The 23,853-nt window shown below is 42.4% G+C and overlaps 1 protein-coding gene across 4 annotated transcripts in view; it reads right to left on the bottom strand.

Moving 5' to 3' along the window:
• The window catches only part of LOC141131475 (urea transporter 2-like), a 101,633-nt gene that overhangs the window by 16,627 nt on the left and 61,153 nt on the right, over window positions 1-23,853 (bottom strand). For all 4 annotated transcript variants that reach the window (XM_073618796.1, XM_073618805.1, XM_073618813.1 and 1 more), the window contains exons 2-4: window positions 12,914-13,085; window positions 9,165-9,354; window positions 45-173 (exon numbers count right to left, since the gene is read on the bottom strand). In XM_073618796.1, the coding sequence (XP_073474897.1) occupies window positions 45-173; window positions 9,165-9,354; window positions 12,914-13,085 (491 nt within the window). The remainder of the gene's footprint in view (window positions 1-44; window positions 174-9,164; window positions 9,355-12,913; window positions 13,086-23,853) is intronic.

The following is a 23,853-nucleotide window of genomic DNA, read 5'->3' as shown; positions in this document are numbered from 1 at the left end:
AGCCCTTCAGATAAGTTCTGCATTAGACTGAAAAAAAAACATACCATGTCATTGACATGACAGCCACAGGGAAAAGTAGCCACCCGTACCAGTCTCCTTTAGTAGAGAATACAGCCATCAGCAGCCCCACTAACATTGCACTGTATCCGTGGAGTCCGGCTGCTATTGCTGACCTGTTAAAATGATAAAAGCACATTTATTGGTGACTCTGCTTCATATCTGGTGTACATTTCAGTTCCAGCAAACTAATTATCAACTCAATTTACAACTGCCTGCTCAGCCAAATAATGTGATTGAGAATAAAAAAAAAAAAAAAAAAAAAAGTCACCAATTCACATGAATTGGACCTATATAAAAAGGTGAAAAAGAGCACTTCAACTATTTAAACCACATCTCCAGATACAGGGTATTTGCTAACATATGTATACTATACTGTATATAGCACATTAGCCTTTCTCAACCTTTTTACCCTAGAGGAATCTATGAAAGGTCTTGGGGTACCCCAGATACAACCAATTATATGGAGATCAGTTGAAAAAAATGCCCCTTACGTTAGTGGCCTGTGGGAAGAATGTCCCTCCTACAGTGGTGCTCAAAATGCCACCCTTAATGAAGATCATTGGGGTCAACGCCAAGTGACATTGGCCAAAAGTAAATAATAAAAAAATCTATATATGCATACTATTATTATTATTAAAGTGGGTAAATCCACCAAGTCCTTGTGTATGTTTAGTATCTTGCAAAATGCGTGGTGTCTTGTCTCACAGCAGTGTGTTCTTAAGCACATCATTTTTTCTTTTGCAGGCTGAGAGCACTAAAGCAATGGCCTCCTCAGTTGTGTCGACTCGCTAGGGATTCCTTGAGCTACATGCCTGAATGACCTCCTATCTGATGTTGCCTGTATGGTTCTGGGGCCAACACCACTTGGCAGGGACAGCAGCATGATACCAGTCATCTTATTACCTATCTGTAGAGAGGGGGGCATTCTGACCACCACTATTGGACTGTCTATCAGGTCTTTTAGATAGGCAGCCCAATAGCCAAATGCAGAAGCACACATGGCATAATGACACTGTTGCTGCTAATTTAAAAGGCAGTGGCTTAGTGCTGTCAGCCTGCAACAGAAAATTATATTACTGGCAGGATCTTCAGGTAAGAAACGTTAAAATAGATTCACAAAGAACAATTTGCTTAAAGCGTATGTATTGCCAAAACTTTTTTTTTTTGGCTAGCATAGTGAAGGGTTAAAATATTTTCCTTCATCTTCTGTCCTGTAAACGCAACAGGAAACAAAAGGACAGGGGATTCTCTTCTTGGAATGTTGTCACCTGAACTTGTGTCCCCACTGGAAGATACCCCTCACCTCCCGTTTTGGATTTCCTATCACTTTCTGCCTCTGTGGCAGTGGTCATCAGGACGAATAGAGTAGGTTAATCTTCCCAGAAGGGACGCAGACCGCAATCAAAAACCTGATTCCAAACCCTACTCTGTCTTCAAAAAAAAAAAAAAAAAAAAAGAAAAGGTTTGGCTATAAATGCCCTGGAAGACGTCACGTGTGAGGAAACACATAGGGCGGAGGTACATGTTGACGTCATTGCGCAACTGAAAGTGATCCTGGAAGTTGTTGGTTTGCTGGCTGGAGTTGTTTTTTTTAGTGTGCAATTACTCTATGCCCTCTGTAAGTACAATATATTTTTAAATAAAAGGTGTTTGAAGATTTTACACTATATAGAGCGCATGCTTTTGTTCTTTTTTCTGAGTACATGTGGCTGATGGCTGGAAGTGGTGATTTATAAACAACCGGGATACCTGCCAACTCTGAAGGAGCGGGGGGAGACAAGGCAAACGTGGATTCTTGCAATTTCTTGGAACTTTTTATGTTTTTAATATTCCTGTATTTGTGTGAATTAATTAGTGCAATACGTCGTATTTATTTTGGCAATAAAACACTTTTAGCTTACTGTATATTATGAGGTATGATGCCAAACATACCAAAAATAAATGTAGGTTTTACATATACTTAAAATAGCACATAAGGATGCATTTATTAGAAAAAAAATTGCATAGCAATTCACCCAGTGAATGTACATGTACCCATGTATATTCGTTCTCCGTGCAAAAAAAAAAAAAAAAAAAAAAAAAAAAAAAAAAATATATTTTAAGGCTATTCCTGTGTTGCTCGGCTGATTTTCATAGATTTAAAATGGAAAGTACCACATTTGGCCACCAATGGCCATCTAATGGCCAAATTTGGTATTTTACAATTTAAACCTGTGCCTGGAGAAATAATAGGATTTTTTAAAACAGCTTACCTGTAAAATCCTTTTCTTTCGAAGGACATCACGGGACACAGAGCCACAGTAATTACTGATGGGTTATATAGGTATCACTGGTGATTGGACACTGGCACACCCTATCAGGAAGTTCAACCCCTTATATAATCCCTCCCCCTTGCAGGGATACCTCAGTTTTGTAGCCAAGCAATATAGTGTATTAGAAGAGGGGTGGGACCTCTGTGTCCCGTGATGTCCTTCGAAAGAAAAGGATTTTACAGGTAAGCTGTTTTAAAAAATCCTATTTTCTTTCTCGAACATCACGGGACACAGAGCCACAGTAATTACTGATGGGATGTCCCAGAGCAATGCTACCTGAGGGGGGGGAACCACGACCAAGTAGGGTGCAATCAGACCTGAGGACCCTGTACCGCTGCCTGCAGCACACTACGCCCAAAGGCGATATCCTCATGCCTTCTCACATCCACCTGATAGAATCTGGTGAATGTATGAACTGAAGACCAGGTTGCGGCCTTGCAGATTTGAGCCATAGAGGCCCGGTGATGCACTGCCCAAGAAGCACCAATAGCCCTTGTGGAATGTGCCCTGATCTGAAACGGAGGAATCTTCTGTTTCAAACCGTAAGCTTGAATGATCAACTGTCGAATCCATTTAGAAATGGTAGCTTTTGACGCTGCCTGTCCTCTATTGGGACCCTCTGGCAGCACAAACAAAACATCCGTCTTGCGGATCTGAGTAGTTGCCCCTAGATAGGCCTTAACTGCTCTTACTACATCCAACGAATGTAGAGATCTCTCTTCCGGAGAACAGGGATCTGGAAAAAAGGAAGGTAGAACAATGTCTTGGTTTAAATGAAAATCAGAAACCACCTTCGGTAAAAAACTAGGATGAGGGCGTAGTACCACTCTATCCTTGTGTATAATCAAATAAGGCTCCTTACAGGAAAGGGCTGCTAATTCTGATACTCTTCTAGCAGAAGAGATGGCCACCAGAAAAATTAATTTCCTTGTCAACAAGACCAAAGGAATCTGACTTATTGGTTCAAAAGGCCGTTTCTGTAACACAGCCAGGACCAAATTCAAGTCCCAGGGGTTTAGGGGCGCTTTAACCGGAGGATTAAGACGCATCACCCCCTGCATAAAGTTTCGGACCAAAGAATGCGAAGCAAGTGGCCGCTGAAATAATACTGATAAAGCAGAGACCTGGCCCTTGATGGTACTCAAGGCCAGCTTCATCTCTAATCCCATCTGTAGAAAATCAAGGATTCTACCTATGACATATTTCCTGGGATGCCAACCTCTGGATTCACACCAGGTTATATAAGCTTTCCAGACTCTATGATAAATCATCCTGGAAGCTGGCTTCCTTGCATTAATCAAGGTAGATATGACAGGACCTGAGAGCCCACGACTCTTCAGAACGTGGGTCTCAATAGCCAAACCGTCAAATTTATCGTTTGTAAGGCAGGATGGAACACTGGACCTTGAGATAACAGGTCTGGGCGTACCGGTAGGGTCCACGGGGAACCCACCGTCATCCTTACTATTTCTGCTTACCAAGTCCTTCTGGGCCAAGCGGGGGCCACCAGAAGTACCGACTTCCTTTCCTGCCTGATCCTGCGAAGGAGTCGTGGTAGTAGCAGAATAGGCGGGAATGCGTAAATCAGTGAGAACCGATGCCACGGAATCACCAACGCATCCGTCCCGCATGCAAGAGGATCTTTTGTCCTTGCCACAAATCTGTCTATCTTTTTGTTGAATCGGGATGCAAAGAGATCTACATCTGGAACCCCCCATCTTTGGCATATGGCCCAAAAGACGTCGGGATGCAGAGACCATTCCCCTGGAAGTAACTGCTGGCGACTTAGATAGTCCGCCTGCCAATTCTCTATTCCCGGGATGAAAACTGCCGATATGCATGGCACATGCATCTCTGCCCAGACTAAGATCTGGTTCACCTCTTTTTGAGCAGCTCGGCTCCGGGTGCCTCCCTGATGATTGACATAAGCCACTGCTGTGGCATTGTCGGACTGGATCCTGACCGGACAACCCTGTAACCTGATAGTCCAGGCTTTTAGAGCTAGATGTATCGCCCGGATCTCCAGAATGTTGATGGGTAAGGTCCGCTCTGTCTTGGACCATACCCCTTGGACCGCAGCCTGTTCCAGAACTGCTCCCCAACCTGACAGACTGGCATCTGTTGTTACCACCGTCCAGGTAACCGGTAGAAAGGATTTCCCCTTCTGCAGGTTTTCGGGTATGAGCCACCAATTGAGGCTCTGACGCACCGCATGCGACAGGTGCATCGGAAAGTCTAATGCCTGAACCTTCTTGTTCCAGGTCGACAGAATACTGTGTTGCAGCATTCTTGAGTGAAACTGAGCATAGGGAACTGCTTCGAATGAAGACACCATCTTCCCTAGTAGCCTCATACAAAGGCAGACTGAGGGACCCTTCTTGGTCCTTACTGTCAGAATCAGCTCTCTCAAAGCAGTGATCTTTGCCTGGGGTAGAAATATTTTCTCCTGGCTTGTATGTATAATCAGACCTAAATATTCCAGTCTTCTTACTGGTTTTAGGAAAGACTTTTCTAAGTTGAGGATCCAACCCAGGTGTTCTAGATACCTGACCGTGGTCCTCAAGTTTCCATTCAAAGAGGCTACCGACCGGTCTATCAAGAGCAGGTCGTCTAGGTATGCTATGACAGCTATACCTTGAGCCCTTAATCTGGCCAGAGGAGGAGCCAAGATCTTTGTGAACACTCGAGGTGCAGTGGCTATCCCAAAGGGCAGAGCCATAAACTGGAAATGGCGCCCTCCTACCTCGAAGCGCAGAAACTTCTGATGAGCAGGAAAAATGGGCACATGCAGATATGCATCTCTGATGTCTATTGATGCCAGAAATTCTCCTCCCTGCAGGGTGGGAACTACTGTTCGAATTGATTCCATGCGGAAGGATTGAATCCTTAGGAATCGGTTCAGATCCCTTAAGTCCAAAATGGGCCTGACATCCCCATTTGGCTTTTGGACCGTAAAAAGGTTGGAATAGAAGCCCAATCCCTGGTCCTTTGCGGGAACTATCATAATGACCTCCTGTGACAAAAGTCACTCTAACGCTAGAAGGAGCGACTGCTTCTTCTCTGGGTCTCTGGGAACATTTGATCTGAGGAACCGAGGAGAAGGGAATTCCTGAAACTCCAGCTTGTACCCTAAGGTTACCGTGGAGACTACCCATCTGTCCTGGAAGTCCTCCTGCCAGAGCTCTGAGAATTGTCGCAGTCTTCCCCCCACTCGAGTGAGCAGGGGCGCCCCCTCATGCAGAGGTCTTAGTGTTTTGCCTAGTAGGCTTCTTTCCCCAGGACTTTTTTTGTCCCTGGGGTTGACTCTTGTCTCTGGACCCCGATGGAGGCGGCCGTCGAGACTGCCTGGAGGCTGAAGCCCCCGGCGCTGGGGAAAGAGTCCGTTTGAAAGAGGGACGCTTACTCTTCTTCTTGACAGGTAAGAGAGTGCTTTTCCCACAAGAGATTCTCTTGATATAGTTATCCAAGTCCTCTCCAAACAACCTTGCACCACGAAATGGAAACCCAGCCAGTAGCTTCTTACATGGTGCTTCGGCTGACCAATTTTTCAACCATAGGATTCTACGTATATGCACCAACCCCAGTGAAAGACGGGAGGTTTGCACGATAGAATCTCTAATGGCGTCAACCACAAAGCATAAGGCCGCTGGAAGGTTAGCAAACCCCTGGGCCTGCTGTTCAGGTAATACTTTGATGACCTGCTTAACATGGTCTCTTAAGTATTGACAGACTCCAATCGCTGCTACTGCAGGTTGGGCCACTGATCCTGCTAAGGAGAAAACATCCTTCAATAGGGATTCCATCCTTTTATCTACAGGATCCCTGAGCATCTGAACATTGTCTACAGGACAAGTCAGGCTATTATATATTGAGGAAATGGCGGCATCAATAGCCGGAATTCCCCACATTTTAATAAACTTTTCTTCCATCGGATAAAGTGTTGAAAACTTTCTCGGCGGAAAAAAACGTTTGTCTGGGTGATCCCACTCAGAATAAATAAGCTTTTCAAGTAAAGTATGAACAGGAAAAGCATGTGCTGCTTGGAAAGGTTTCAGTGACCCCAAAGCAGAAGAGGATTCTTTAGCAGTTTCAGGTATGGGCAACTTAAATGTGGAGCGGACCAATCCAGTGAGGATCTGCACTAAGACTTTCTCCTCTTGGGAAGTCGCAGAGGGTCCCTCTCCACCTGAATCCTCCGAAGAGGAATCATCCATCCCATCCCGATCCTCTGAAAGGGATTCATCTCCTTTATCCCAGAGCTCCTCTGTCTGAGGGTCTTGGGGAACAGAGGAAAGCCTAGTGCGTTTTCTTCCACTGAGTGAAGACGTAATCACGGCCATTAATCTTTCCTCTAGACCATTAATGGTTGAGGAAAAAACCTCTTGTGTAATATATACAGGGGCTGAAGTGCCAGAAGCAGGTGTAGCCCCTGACCCCAATGGCTCTCCCTGGCTAGCCGTCCCTGGCCCATCTTTAGGGGGGAAGGATGCTGCCGACAGGGGGCCCTCAGAACCTGAACGAGATCCCCTAGTGTCTCTGGTTCCTGGGGTGCTTGAACCTCTTCTACCCATAGTGCAAAGCAACAAGGTGTGAGGTATACAAATGAACACTGTCCGCTGAGCGATGTAGTCTGGCTAAAAGCCTTGCTACCCAATGCTCAGTCTGGTGTTACTTCAGTAAATGCTGCCTAGGAGAATGCCTGTGTCCCACCTTACATGCGACCGTCAGCTCTGTGTCTCTCAGAAGGCTGAGTGCACCTGTACAGAGTGCCTTTAATAGCCTGCAGCTGGCCTGAGTGGGAGTCTAAACACTCTGTGCTGACATCCCGCCCCCTCCTCTACCGCCCCCCCCCCTCGAGTTTTGAAAAAAACGAGCGCTTCCCACACTGCCGACTCTCCTGTCATGCTCTGGAGAAAAGGCTGGGGATGGGGGGGGGGGGAAGGAGGGAGACTGGTAACAAGATTTGCCTGAACGGCTATCTTCAGAGATGGTGGCCATTAGGCCACAGAGCCCGGGTGGTATAACCACTTTCTAGACCCCTGTGGCCCCTCTCTAGCCTGGGGGGGAACATTCAAACATGAGAAATCCCCCCATCCACCTTACCTGCTTGCAGCCTGCTTGATACGCTGGGACATACACAGCGATTACAACACCTGAGACAGACATTCAGCATGTGTAGGTTTGTGCTCTTGGCAGCCCCCGGTGGTCACAATAGGCATAGCATGCATTTACCTTAAAGGAGAAAAGCCACTAGAACTCAAAAATTCTGTGGAATCTCCTCTTACCTTATCCAGCCGCAGGGTGCTGTTTACACAGACCCAATCTTCACCTCTCACGGTGGGCTCCATTTGAAAAAACCGTCAGAGACTGGGGCCCCCATCAGTAGGGGGATCCAACAGTTCTGGGACCGTAAAGCACCTCGCCAGAAATTAGGAAGTTTAAAGCCATTTTCTGATCTGCGGGGTCCAGCTCTCTAAAAAGAGAAGCATTACGGGTAAAACCTCGTTTCTTCGGACACGAGGCCCGGGTACCATTCAATTCGGCCATGAAAAGACACTTTGAATGGATCCGGTTCACCTGGCTTGCCCCAGTATAGGATCTTAGGATATTCCCTTTGGAGCTCAGCACAGGACATCTTTACACGTCCATCACCTAAGACACTGGCGAAAAAACTGAGGTATCCCTGCAAGGGGGAGGGATTATATAAGGGGTTGAACTTCCTGATAGGGTGTGCCAGTGTCCAATCACCAGTGATACCTATATAACCCATCAGTAATTACTGTGGCTCTGTGTCCCGTGATGTTCGAGAAAGAAACATAGTTTTCTGGTCATCATGCTTATGTATTGAGTAGAGCAAGGGTCGGCAACCAGTGGTCTGCGGGCCGCACCCGGCCCACCGTCACCTAAATCTCCGGCCCATCAGTGCCTGTGATTAATTAATGGACACCCAGCCCGCGGACAAGTGGTTGTGTGTTTAAAAATGACATCTGCAAAAGTGTCTGTGTTATATAATAAAAATGCAGCTATATACCTCATAAAGAACGCCGCTCGGGACTCAGGTAACTCGCCGCCTCCCCTCCTCCTCTCCGCCCCTCCTGACTGATGTAATTCTCAGCCCTGCCCACTGCAATTGTCAGACGAGGAAAAGATAGAGGCGGCCGGTCACGTGAGCACTGCTCAATGAGGTATATAGCTGCATTTTTATTATATAACACAGACACCTTTGCAGATTACATTTTTAAACAGAGTGAATAATAGGAATACAGTCCACAGCCACCTCTGTACCCCCCCTCTCCACAGCCACCTCTGTACCCCCCCTCTCCACAGCCACCTCTGTACCCCCCCTCTCCACAGCCACCTCTGCACCCCCCAATCCACAACCACCTCTGTACCCCCCAATCCACAACCACCTCTGTACCCCCCAATCCACAACCACCCACCTCTGTACCCCCCCCTGTCCACACCCCCCTCTGTACCTCCCCTCTTTACCGCCCTATCTTCATTTATTAGCAGGTGAATGCGGCCCTCCTTGCATTCACATACATTGAATTCGGCCCTTAAGTGGAAAAAGGTTGCTGACCCCTGGGGTAGAGTCTTAATCATCATGCTGATCCATTGCTAACCCAAGGCAATCCTATTGAAGCCAGAATCATAGGCAACTAGCTTTTTGGAAAATCTCAAGGTCACCTACAAGTTTCCCTCAGTGCAAGTTATTTTTTTAAATTTTTTATTTCTGTTTTTTCTTAGAATCTTTTATGTTTATTGTGATGATAAAGAAAATTTGCAGACTACCTGTCCTGACTGAGAAGGAGGGCGGTGAGCGTGGACACGGAGGTTCCCAGGCATCCTGCGATCGCCCACCATTGGTTTTGGAGGAAGAGTGCAGCGATAATTATGAGTCCACTCAGAGGATTGCTGACAAACATGACCTGAGATGCTCCACGCAGGACCCAATCAATGAACTGGAAGATGATGGGTTTATCTAAAAACAGAATACAATATTATTTATTTATTATAGATATTTATATAGCGTAAACAATTTATTCAGTCCCTGCGCTCATGGAGCTTACACTCTAAGGTCCCTATTTCATGTGCATACATACACATACTAGGGCCAATTTAGACAGGAGCCAATTAACCTACCAGCATATCTTTGGAGTGTAGGAGGAAGTCAGAGCACCCCAAGGAAACCAATGGCAACGACAGGGAGAACATGCAAACTCCATGCTGACAGTGTCCTGACTGGGATTCAAACTGAGGACCAGAAGAGTAGATGTAAAGCGCACTGAATGACTTTCTAGCCACTTCCAATCTACGTGCATATGTTCATACAAATTGCAGTTTTTTGAGGCACACCTCCATGTAATCCATGCAAAAAAAAAAAAAAAAAAAAAAAAAAAAAAAGGAGAAAGTCTGGTGCCATGGAAGTCAGCTAAAACATCATTTTATTATAGCATGTGAAGAACAGTCAAAAATCCAATGCGTTTTGGCCATCAGGCCTGAATCAGGGCTTTTTTGAGGCACAGCTTGAGACAATAATTAAAACCATTATTTTATCTTTTTACAAAAACTATTAAAATACATGATTATCATCAAACACAATTAAAATGCACGATCAAAGATGGGGACTTACCCTGCACAATTAAAATGCAGTCTGTTCCATCACTGCAAATATACAATAATGTTTCAAAAGAGAAATTTCCTTACACATTACAGTCCAATATATAATGTAAGTGTTGCTGAACGTGTTTCCTGGAATCTATACACTTCATCAGGAGATACAATTGAATACAGACTACTGGATCTGAATGAGACATTAGATGTTTTAGAGGTTTTTTTTTTTTAGAAACCATACCATACAACAATGAAATAGAATATATATATATGCCCCAATGTGTCATATGGTAAGTAGCAGACATACCTGGGTCCACCCTTTCCCCCCCCTTTTGGGTCTCAGATGTGGTTCCATCTATACACGCACCCCCTTTTGACATATCAGGTACTTACCATATGACACATTGTGGTTGTACTGTTTCTAAAAAAACTACTTGAGTCTCATTCAGATTTAGTAGTCTGTATTTAATTGTAGCTCCCAATGAAGTGGATATATTCCAGTAAACGCGTTGAGTAACACTTACATTATATTTTGGACTAATGTGGATATAGATTATATATATATATATATATATATATATATATATATATACACACACATACATACACATACATACACTGAGGGAACAGAATGCATTTTTAATTGTGTTTCATGAGAATTTAATCCCATTTTAATGGTTTTGTAAAAAATAAAATAATGATTTTAATTATTGTCTCAACCAGTGCCTCAAAAGTCCCACCAAGAAACTATTTGTTTATAGAACATGCATAAGTTCGATTGACACCTCAATGTCAATGGTCAGGGCAGGTTTCCTGATTAGGACAGCATAAGACCACACCAACCCAATGACTGTTGGCTCCATCTTTTTTGCCCCGTACACACGAGCGGATTTTCCGACGGAATTCCGCTCAAGTTTGGCTTGCATACACACGGTCACACAAAAGTTCTCTGAACTTTCGACCGACAAGAACGCGGTGACGTACGACACTATGACGAGCCAAGAAAATGAAGTTCAAGGTTTCCCAGTATGCATCGAATGGTTTCCAAGCATGCGTAGGAATTTGTACAGACAAATCGGAATTTCCAATCAGAACTTTTTCCAACTGAAAAATAGAGAACCTGCTCTCAATCTACAGATTCTAATGCCCCATACACACGATCGGAAATTTCCCAGCAAAAGTCCAATGGAGGATACACATGGTCGGAATTTCCGACCAAAAGCTCACATCGGACTTTTGCTGGGGGAATTTCTGATTGTGTGTATGGGGCATTAGAATCTGTACAGGAAGCATAGGTGACAGAATGACAACACATGAAAAGCAATTGGGAAACAGGGACAAAGTGTTGTCACTCTATAAACAGAAAGACCCTGAACAAGGACCTTCATGTCAGTATTACCAGGTATTATTTTAATTTAGGCTGCAGTTTTTCAAAGATTTAAAAGTAAATGACATTGACATGTTAAAGGTTATATGAGAGTTTAGCAATTAGGTTTACTAAATAGCAGCCATTGTTTTAAATTGGTTTCATTCCCTTACAAAAGGTGACCATACATGAGACTGTTGGCAGAGAAAGGTTAGACTGTCTCTGCTGATTAACAATGGGTGAATCTGGAGGAGGCCATAGCTTCCTTTCTCAGCCAGGCCACTACTGTGCTCCGTACTGACCCAGAAGAGGCTGAAGCATTTGGGTTTGTGACGGCCAATAAATTAGGCAGATGGCCAGTAAACAAAGGTGTGAGGAACTCATACTCAACAAGGGCGTGAGGGGCGACATTTCTGAAAACACCCACATTTCAGATTTTGTGGCACCACCTCCACAGCCAACCCACCCACCACAGCAGCATGCTGGTGGTTTTTGGAATAATGTTTTTATTTGTTATATTTTCTATATTTTTGTATGAATGGAATGCACTTTTTTTGTATTTGGATGGCAGATAGCATATCTAAATAAATTTGTTTTTTTTTATTCTGCAGAAAAAAAAATAACAATGTGTAGAATAATACTTGGCTGTGTGTTTTACGTCAAATGACAGTTTGAGGGTAGGCAGTTACATTTTAAAAAATGCAATGTAAAATTAAGGGACACCAACATAGTTGTTATTTTGATCTTAAAAACTTAAAAATGGTGTTGTGGTAACCTACCCAAAAAAAAAAAAAAAACAACAACAAACATAATAATATTCTTGATATCATTAGAAAAAAAAAAGCCTTTTAAAATACATTTGGCAGAACTCCATCAGTATCACCAGCAAAGCAACTTCATTATTATCCCATTAAAGAAGAAGAGAATTGTGCGCTGCATTTTGACATTTCATAATTTGCCACGTCACAAATCTTAATTCTCCATTATGAACGCCAGTTTACAAGACCAACCGCTTCCGGCTTGTTCCTTGGATCCGATCATGCATGTTTGTACTTTCGACTTTTGTGAGACGAATTTGTGTACTGACCATCAGAAAAAGCAGACTTGGAGCCGTCGTTTGCCAAAAATTTACTAGGATGTCATCCAACATTTGTTGGCTGAAAATTGGAAAACAATTGTTGAAAGGAGCATACTAATGTTAAGAACTTCGGACAACAGCCTGTCAAACGACAATCCCCTTCTGATTTTCGTACAGTGTGTACGAGGCTTTAGGGTTGCTAAGCTTCAGTAGATTATAATTTTTGTTTGAGTTTAGATGCACTTTAACTGTTCACTTGCCAGCCACTGCGGTTTCCATAAAGCTCCAATATGGTCGATGGAATCATCGTAACCTGACTGTCATGCACAGTGCAGCTCAATGTAGAGTCAGTAAAGATGAATGGAATACAGACAAATTTGGTCTGAATGGGCAAAGCCCATGTTTGCTTTCATGAAGCCCATAATTCTGTAGTAATCCATACTCTTATTATTTCTATTGTTAATATTAAATATCATATTTTACCTTTCAGCCAGTTTCCAAATTCTTTCATTTCCCCTGAAATGTAATGGATGGCGGTGCAAAACAAACCAAGGCTGCTGGAACAGTGATTGGGACTCTCTGCCGGCTTCTTCCCTTCCTTCTCCGCCATGTTAATAGGAATTTGGCACTCCATGATTTCTACTTTAGCGTAACACTACAAATTAACAGAAAATAGAGTCTCTAAATTTGTTTAGGTGCAACAATACATTGCCATTAGACCTACCACATGCCCTGTAAAAGAGAACCAGTTATGATTGGTGTTGGCCAGAGGTTTAAATATTGAGTTTTCAATTAGCTTACTTATGAAAGATTTCAAAATTCTTACTTATTTAGGTACAGTTGTGCTCATGAGTTGAGTCATTTGGGTCGTTTGTTGCTATTATGATTTAAAAAGAATAAACAGTTGATTGATAATAAATCGCTTCAGCCAAGCACTTAGGGCCGGTTCACACGGGGGCGACTTGTCAGGCAACAAGTCGCTCCGACTTAGAAGAAAGGTTCCTGTACTACTTTGGGGGCGACTTGCATAGACTTCTATACAGAAGTCGTCTTGCAAGTCGCCGCGGCAGTCGTGTGCAGGTCGCCTCGGTGAGGCGACCTGCAAGTCGTGCCGCTTCTAATGTGAACCGGCGCTAACCATGAGTGAAAGAAAAGTTTGTGTTATTCATATTCTCTGAAAAATAGCCAAGAAATCATAAATTCTGCCAGGGTATGTAAACTTATGAGCACAACTGTATAGTAGCTTGTGTAAGCATGCTATTACATATTACAAAGAAAAAAAAACAAAAAAAACAAAAAAAACACACATTTGAACAAACAAGACATACAACATTATCTAAATAAGGCCCTGGATATGTGCATGTAACTACTGCTATTGATCGTGAAGGGCTCCAATAACTGCCATTCATCATCCTCTCTACCCTCCTGTATCTGGATGGATAGAGGCTCGGCTTCTATATACCAACACTGGGCCATTGTAATTGGTGTTCAGCCATGAATGTGCTAATTAAAAGTCAGACTGGTCCTATAAGGTTTAGTTACTGTAAGACATACTTTAACACCACATCACACCCCTTTTCATGCAACGTGTCGTCAAAAAAATTTGGACGGATTTTGAAAGAAATTTTCTTCTAGTTTTTGAAAGATGAATAGTAGGCTACCACTGTTTATAATATTGAAAAACAAAGAAGGGCTTGCTCCCATTTTTAGTGTCAATAGATTTTTAGATAGTGTCAATAAATTTTTTACTTAAAAGAAAGGCATACTCGTACATTAACAAACAACGGCATACCAAAGGTTGCATAAATGGCTGAATGAACAAGGCATATTTTGCATAAACACAGTACAAAGCAAATACGTGAGGTATAATTTTACTATAGGATAGAACAAAAGAAACAAGGAGAAACCAAGAGTGAAAAAAATTGCCAAATGTACATAAATTTACCAATTTATGTACATTTGGCAAAATAATGACCCACACCTTTTTTTAAGAAGCCAGATTAAAGCTCCTATATTCTCCATAAGGGCTCTTTCACATGGGGCGGATCAGTGATGATCCGCCCCGTGAACACCCGCTTGCTCATCAGGGATCGCTCCGTAGATCCCCGCTGAGCAGGAAGAGGACAGGTCCATCGCTGCACACTGTGCAGCGACGGACCTGTCAGAGCGCCGCTCTCCCCTATGGGGGATCGGATGATGACGGACCGTAGAGTCCGTCGTCACCCGATCCGATCACGGATGGAAAAGTAGGGTTTTCCTCCGTTACACTTTTTCGGATCGGAGCGGGTCGGATGTCAGCGGACATGTCACCGCTGACATCCATGGAGGGTCCATTCAAGTCCGCCTAAAAAACTGATAGGCGGACCTGAACGGACAGTCCGTGTGAAAGAGGCCTAAAAGTTGTTGCCAGATCTGGATTAACTATTAAGCAAAAGAAGCATGTGTATAGAGCACCAAATTAAGGGGGGCACTACAGATTTTTTTTTTCCCCTAGCTATAAACGCCCTTAAAGAATTAGTTAATTTTCTCAACCCAAGCATATTAAAAATACAAACTAAATTTGGAAACATCATAGTGATACTTGTTAGCTCAAAGTAAAAACAATATATATATATATATATATACACATATACATATATATATATATATATATATATATATATATATATATATATATATATATATATATATATATATATATATACACACACACACACACACACACACACACACACACACACACACACACACACACACATATACACAAAAATAGTTCGTTTTTTTAAATTTCTTTACCAAAGAAATTATTTCCCTTATCATTTAAAGGTCTCGGTTGCTTGATTTTGATCCATGCCCAATCTGTTAAATAAAGTTAAAACATCTGTTATCTAATATGGTTGTGAGGTCTGTCCTGGAGCGGATCGGAAGAAAGTGAAAAAAGGTTAATACATTTTTTTTTCCACTTTCAGTACTGATTGAGTTTTATTGACTTGTCAGTTAAGCAATGGAGGGGCTTGGATTGCTAATTTGGGTAGAGGTGGTCTAATAAGAAATTAAAAAACGTATGTAATCTAGATACGCAAAGATATACTGGGTATTTGCAACAGATTTGCAATATAAACAATTGGAATGCATTTTCAGTAATAATTGGCCTACCCTTAAGATCGTGCATTGGGAGCACAATTGCTGGAAAAGCCGAAAATCATTTAGAACTTTAACTTCAATATGCCAAACTGGCACCCTATATGCTGGACACCCCATAAAATAAATATAATATTGTCTGGCAGGGTGTGTTTTTACTCATGTAAAAATAAATTGTAGGAAAAGATCTTCCTTTTGCTCCTCCAGTATGGATTTGACACATATGGAACCCCTTCACCAAGGCAATGTCCCTTTGATGAATGGGGTACCATGTGGTCCTGAATCATTACATTATGGTAGAGTGACAATGAAAAAATCCAATTAGCTATATTGGTGTGCTGGGGATGCCTTGCAACTTTCATGTATTTACTATTTGATTGAATCTCTACAGTGTGCTAAATGACCACTGTTATTTTGTCTTTGTATGGTTTTGCTGACATTTTGGTAATACAGTGCCTTGAAAAAGGAATTCATACCCTTTGAAATATTCCACATTTTGTCATGTTACAATCAAAAACGTAATTGTATTTAATTGGGATTTTATGTGATAGACCAACACAAAGTGGCACATAATTGTGAAATGGAAGGAAAATGATAAATGGTTTTCAACATTTTTTACAAATATGTGAAAAGTGTGGGGGGCATTTGTATTCAGCCCCCTTTACTCTGATACCCCTAACTAAAATCTAGTGGAACTAACTGCCTTCAGAAGTCACCCAATTAGTAAATAGAGTCCACCTGTGTGCAATTTAATCTTTGTATAAATACAGCTGTTCCGTGAAGCCCTCAGAGGTTTGTTAGAGAACCTTAGTGAACAAACAGCATCATGAAGGCCAAGGAACACCCCAGACAGGTCAGGGATAAAGTTGTGAAGAATCTTAAAGCAGGGTTAGGTAATTATATATATATATATATATATATATATAAAATTTATTTATATATATATATATATATATATCTCCCAAGCTTTGAACATCTCACAGAGCACTGTTCAATCCATCACCTGAAAATGGAAAGAGCATGGCACAACTGCAAACCTACCAAGACATGGCCGTCCACCTAAACTGACAGGCCGGGCAAGGAGAACATTAATCAGAGAAGCAGCCAAGAGGTCCATGGTAACTCTGGAGGAGCTGCAGAGATCCACAGCTCAGGTGGGAGAATCTGTCCACAGGACAACTATTAGTCATGCACTCCACAAATCTGGCCTTTATGGAAGAGTGGCAAGAAGAAAGCTATTGTTGAAAGCCATGTGGGGGACACAGCATGTGGAAGAAGGTGCTCTGGTCAGATGAGACCAAAGTTGAACTTTTTGGCCTAAAAAGCAGTGGCAGCTGGGAGGTATTTTTTTTTTTGGAGGGGGGGGGGGCATGGCAAACGGTGCACCCAATACCCCTGTCGGGTCGGGTTGGTCCGGTTGTTGAAATTACCTCAACCACGGACGGGTTCCCCGGCTCTTCTCCCCGGGCATCACGAGCGAACATCTCCTTCCCCTGCTCGGGGGCTTCGGTCTCCTCCCTCCTCTCTGGTGGGCAATCAGAACACTTCTCCCTTTGGCCAATCGGGAAATGCGTCTCACACCCGCACTTCCTGATTGGCGGAGAGGTGATTCAGTGTTAGAATAGCGAATATTTATTCGCTATTCTAACACACCTGGGTGGGCTCCGAGCACAATGCTCTGCGTCCAGAGCCCCGCCCTATTTTGAAGCCTATTAGAGCCTCTGGCTCTAATCAGGTGCTTAAAAAAAAAGAAAAAACCCTGCCCCTGTAATTCATGCACCCGGTGTCCTGAAAGGGGCAGGATGCATGAATAGGGGGTGGCGGCACCCGTAATGGATGTGCCACCCCTGCCTAAAAGCAAAACACTAAGTGTGGGGGAAAACTAACACTACACATAACCCTGAACACACCATCCCCAACGTGAAACATGGTGGTGACAGCATCTTGTTGTGGGGATGTTTTTCTTCAGCAGGGACAGGGAAGCTGGATGGAGTCAAATACAGGGAAATCTTATGAAAAAATCTGTTTAAGTCTGAAAAAGACTTGAGACTGGGGCGGAGGTTTATCTTCTAGCAGGACAACCACAATAAACATACAGCCAGAGCTGCAATGGAATGGTTTAGATCAAATCATATTCATGTGTTAGAATGGCCCAGTCAAAGTCCAGACCTAATTCCAATTGAGAATCTGTGGCAAGACTTAAAAATTGCTCTATCTCCATCCAATCTGACAGAGCTTGAGCTATTTTGCAAAGAAGAATGGGCAAAAATGTCACTCTCTAGATGTGCAAAGCTGGTAGAGACATCCCCAAAAAGACTTGCAGCTGTAATTGCAGTGAAAGGAGGTTCTACAAAGTATTGGGGGGCTGAATACAAATGCACGCCACACTTTTCACATTTTTTTTTTTTTCAACAAATAAACAAGAAAAATAAATGGACCACCATTTATCATTTTCCTTCCACTTCACAATTATGTGCCACTTTGTGTTGGTCTATTACATAAAATCCCGATAAAATACATTTACCTTTTTTTTGGTTATAACATAATTTCAAGGGGTATAAATACTTTTTCAAGGCACTGTAATTCTCTTCCTTGGTCCCGGTACAGTGACAACTTTCTTATTTGGGCCCTTGGATTAAAATGTTTAAGAACGCTTGATTTAGAGCAGACTTTCTAAAATGTTTTACCCAATTGTCTGCCGAGACTGATGGAACTAGAGCTAGGAAAATACTCATATCCCTGTTATTGTACTATGCACGTAAAGCCATCATGATGAACTGGAAACAACCATCTCCCCCCATCTGTCAGATTCTGGAAAAACCTAGTAAACGCCAGTTTACCCCTTTATAAAGCCCACCTACTCGGGCAGGGGTTGCCCACAAACGTTTGAAAAGGTATGGACCTGTTGGCTGGATGATAATATCACGGCAACTGATGCAGTAACCAACTCCTAGATTAACACTATGGTTATAGTATGTTAGTATATTAACCCAATTACTCTCATGTTACATTATCCTGTCATTGCAATATTGAGCACAGATTCTCCTGAACTAAACCTCTCCCCACATTGGGGTATAGATAAGTAAGGTTGTTTATGTTGTACGGTCTGCCCTGTTGTGGTCTGTTGCTGCATCAGAGGTAGTTTATGTTGAACGATGTGCCCTGTTGTGGTTCGTTGCCGCATCAGAGGATCTGTCCCTGCGCGGGCACTGTTTGGCCCCTGTGTGGGCAATTTTGTATGCTAATGAAAAACTTAAAAGATTTTATAAAGAAAAAAAAAAAAAAAAAAAAAAAATTATATATATATATATATATATATATATATATATATATATATATATATATATATATATATATATATATATATATATATATATATATATATATATATATATATATATATATATATATATATATATATTACCTAGAATGAACTTTTAAAAAATAATTTTCAAGTGTCGGAGAGCGCATGCTAAAAATGATTAAAACTACAACTCACAGTGCATTAGCATGATCAGCAAGTTGTAGTAGAAAGTTTAAAATAAAAGACTAAAGAATGTGGTGTGCCTAAAGTATTTAACACCCAGGGCAGATCATTTTTAACACACTTCTCTGCTGTTGTACAACAAAATTATTGTAGTAATAATTTTGAAAGGACTATAAATTACAGTAAAGATACAATAAAACTTGTGGTATACTCCAACATTAGTGGTCAGTTTGGAAACGGCCCCTAACATGGTCAATTGATACTTCCCCCCTAGTAATGATGGGTTGTGTGGTGTGTGTGTGTGTGTGTGTGTGTGTGTGTGTGTGTGTGTGTGTGTGTGTGTGTGTGTGTGTGTGGTGTGTCATCATTTTGCCAGGGCTCATTACTCAAGTAACCCCTAGCAACATCTGGAGAAACCCCAAGGTCCCATGGAACCCTGGCTGTTTTATAGTACAATTAGTGTTGTATTTTCTCATTCGTTCATTGACAGACACAGCGCTTCCTTATTCAGAACCATAGGGGTTATATCGCCCCCTACAGGGGTAGTACACTAGGCAGAAAAAAAGACTTGACTACGCCCATGGGCATCCCCTCTCTGCTATAGGCCTTCAGTTTTTTTTTTTTTCTGCCTAGTCAGGAGTAAGGACCTAGTTCCCTGCTGGGATCTCTGGTCCTGGCAATTTTTTTTTTTTTCTTTTTAAGCTACTAACGGAGGCCCGTTCACCTGCCAAGCTGGAGGCCTGGCTGTGCTGCCTTATTGCTGACACTTGTGGATCCCACTGCCGCACTGTCGGCTTCTATGCTTCTTTCTCCTCCTGGCTGCACTGCAGGGGGATCGGTTCTTAGATCTGTGCCACCTTCTACCTACTGTCCAGTCCTCCTGTGTCCCCCCCCCCCCGAAGTGCTGCTGGCAGATGCGGAGGTCACACATTTTTCTTTTTTTAGGATGGAGAGTATGTAAATATGTAAATTTACTGGCCCCTTCATTTACTGAATGAACACAGTGAGCGATCCGTACTGATCACTCATGGGGGTTGATTTACTAAAGGCAAATAGACTGTGCACTTTGCAAAGTGCAGTTGCACTCTGTAAAAGGAGTTGTTCCAGAGCTTAGTAAATGAGCAGAAGCTTTGCTGACTTCCATCATCCAATCACGTGCAAGCAAAAAAGCATTTTTTTTCTTTGCATGTGATTGGGTGTTCTTTTTGCAAAGTGAAGATTTGCCTCATTTACCAAGCTCTGGATCAACTGCCCTTGCAGAGTGCAACTACACCTTGCAAACTGCACAGTCTATTTGCCTTTAGTAAATCAAGCCCACTGTGTTCATTCATAACTGAAGCATAGTAAAATGCGTTTACTATGTCCGAGTTTGTGAATGAACAGGAAGCCTCCAAGTGCTTCCCATTTATTCATCTGTGCAGTGCAATTGAGGCGGAAGGGGAAAGGGGCTCATGAATCTATGTCCTCTGTCCCTTTCTCTGGCTCAAATAGGAGTTTAGATCCTAGGTGTTTCAGAAGAGGTCCCCCCAAAAGCGCAATAAAAATTTAAAAAAGTAAAACAAAATTCTAGGAAAAAAAAAAAAAAAGAGTTAAAAAATAAATAAGAAGATAAAAAAATAAAATGAAGGACTCGTTCAAATGTGCTATGTTCTCTGAAGAGCAGTCAGCATTTGAATTCTTCTTCAGAGAGCATTTGACAGGCAGGGAGGCGGCATATTGGTTTCTCAAAGTCTTCTTTAACCCGGCACCAGACTAATTTGCATGTGGTTTCGGGGAGCTTGCAGAGAAGTGCTATTCATTTGAATGGGCCTTGTTCGATCATTTGATATTTTTGGAGGGGGTAGTCTGTACGGGCTCTGTGATTTCTTACAGCAGCCCTGATCCTCATTGGTCTTTTTTAAACAAAAAGGAAAAAAAAAAAAAAAAAAAAAAAAAAATCTAATAAAACATTTGAAACAACAGTACATAAAACAATGCTCTTTGGATGCCATTGAGTTGGACGCCGGGTGACATGTATAAAAACTGATACAAATAAAATACCCACCAGCAAACAAAGGTCTGGAAGAGGAAGAAAATATACTTGTAAATGTCACTTTGTAACAAGTTTGGGTGACACTTGGAACATTGACTTTTTGCTCTGCATACCTGTACAGGGCAATCCCAGGAGTGAACACTATACAATAGTTTTATAGACGGCTGTGCATATTTACCGTTCACACTCTATATTAAAGTGTACAGCTCCTGTTACTATAAAACATAGAGATAAGTCTTTACACTGTGTCAATAGTCAGAATTTTCAGTAAACAAAACTCTATTCCCGGTTTAAACAGTTTCTTACATGTAGAAAAAAATTGATATACATCACCGCACAATGAAAAAGGAAAGTTGAGCCACAGAGCCACCACGTACTGGTATAGCGATCACACATCAAAAAAAAAGTAAAAAAGGTACAGGTCTATAGTAGTGCCCCTTCTGTGCATCTGTCTCTTTAAAAAAAACATAAACAAATACAGTATCTCACAAAAGTGAGTACACCCCTCACATTTTTTGTAAATATTTTATTATATCTTTTCATGTGACGACACTAAATAAATGACACTTTGCTACAATGTAAAGTAGTGAGTGTACAGCTTGTATAACAGTGTAAATTTGCTGTCCCCTCAAATAACTCAACACAGCCATTAATGTCTAAACCGCTGCCAACAAAAGTGAGTACACCCCTAAGTGAAAATGTCCAAATTGGACCCAATTAGCCATTTTCTCTCCCCGGTGTCATGTGACTCGTTAGTGTTACAAGGTCTCAGGTGTGAATGGGGAGCAGGTGTGTTAAATTTGGTGTTATCGCTCTCACTCTCTCATACTGGTCACTGGAAGTTCAATATGGCACCTCATGGCAAAGAACTCTCTGAAGATCTGAAATAAAGAACTATTGCTCTACATAAAGATGGCCTAGGCTATAAGAAGATTGCCAACACCCTGAAACTGAGCTGCACTACAGTGGCCAAGACCATACAGCGGTTTAACAGGACAGGTTCCACTCAGAATAGGCCTCTCCATGGTCGACCAAACAAGTTGAGTGGACGTGTTCAGCGTCATATCCAGAGGGTTGTCTTTGGGAAATAGACGTATGAGTGCTGCCAGCATTGCTGCAGAGGTTGAAGGGGTGGGGGTGGGGGGTCAGCCTGTCAGTGCTCAGACCATACGCCGCACACTGCATCAAATTGGTCTGCATGGCTGTTGTCCCAGAAGGAAGCCTCTTCTAAAGATGATGCACAAGAAAGCCTGCAAACAGTTTGCTGAAGACAAGCAGACTAAGGACATGGATTACTGGAACCATGTCTGATGAGACCAAGATAAACTAATTTGGTTCAGAACTTCAGATGTGTCAAGCGTGTGTTGCGGCAACCAGGTAAGGAGTAAAAAAGACAAATGTGTCTTGTCTACAGTCAGGCATGGTGGTAGGAGTGTCATGATCTGGGGCTGAATGAGTGCTGCCAGCACTGGGGAGCTACAGTTCATTGAGGGAACCATGAATGTCAACATGTACTGTGACATACTGAAGCAGAGCATGATCCCCTCCCTTCGGAGACTGGGCCCCAGGGCAGTATTCCAACATGATAACGACCCCAAACACACCTCCAAGATGACCACTGCCTTGCTAAAGAAGCTGAGGGTAAAGATGATGGACTGGCCAAGCATGTCTCCAGACCTAAACCCTACCGAGCATCTGTGGGGTATCCTCAAACGGAAGGTGGAGGAGCGCAAGGTCTCCAACATCCACCAGCTCTGTGATGTCATCATGGAGGAGGGGAAGAGGATTCAAGTGACAACCCGTGCAGCTCTGGTGAACTCCATGCCCAAGAGGGTTAAGGCAGTGCTGGAAAAATAATGGCGGCCACTCAAAATATTGACACTTTGGGCCCAATTTGGACATTTTCACTTAGGGGTGTACTCACTTTTGTTGCTAGCGGTTTAGACATTAATGGCTGTGTGTTGAGTTATTTACATTGTCCCTTCTATTTCTGTATGTGGATGATGGAACTGTAGTTATTTTAAGAATAATAATAATAATAATAATTAAAAAAAAAAAAAAATCTAAGTTCTTTTTTTCCCCCCAATCGATATACAGCTGTCACATGACCCAGCTCTCTCCCAGCCTGTCTGCAGGGAAACATAAGCCTTAGGAGCTTCTAGTCCTCCGCTGCTGGTCACATGTTCAAAAATAACCACTTGCTTACTGGGCACTTATACTCCCTTCCTGCCCAGGCCAATTCTCAGCTTTCAGCGTTGTTACACTTTTAATGACAATTGCGCGGTCATGCTACACTGCACGCATATGAAATTTTTATCATTTTATTCACACAAATAGAGCTTTCTTTTGGTGGTATTTAATCACAACTGGGGTTTTTTTTTTTTTTTGGTTTAACAAAAAATAAACTGAAAATGGAAAAAAAAAAAAAAATATAACAGATTTCATAGTTCATTAAAATCTTTTGCAAACAGGTAATTTTTCTCCTTCATTGATGGGCGCTGATGAGCCTGCACTGGTGGGCACTGATAGGCAGTACTGATGAGGCACTAATAGACACTGATAGGTGGCACTGATTGGCAGCACTGGTGGGCATTGGTAAGAAGCACTGGTGGGCACTGTTTAGCAGTCCCTCTTACAAGAGCCGGCAATCGGCTTTATTTTTTTCTCCTCACACTGTCAGCGGGCGCTGGTGGGCACTGCTTAGCAGTCCCTCTTACAAGAGCCGGCAATATTTTTTTCTCCTCACACTGTCTGCGCGAGGGG

This window comes from Aquarana catesbeiana, linkage group LG01, assembly GCF_042186555.1.
Source record: "Aquarana catesbeiana isolate 2022-GZ linkage group LG01, ASM4218655v1, whole genome shotgun sequence".
Classification (NCBI taxonomy): Eukaryota; Metazoa; Chordata; class Amphibia; order Anura; family Ranidae; genus Aquarana; species Aquarana catesbeiana.
Note: the sequence above shows the minus strand (reverse complement) of the source record. Positions and strands in the feature narration are given on the sequence as shown.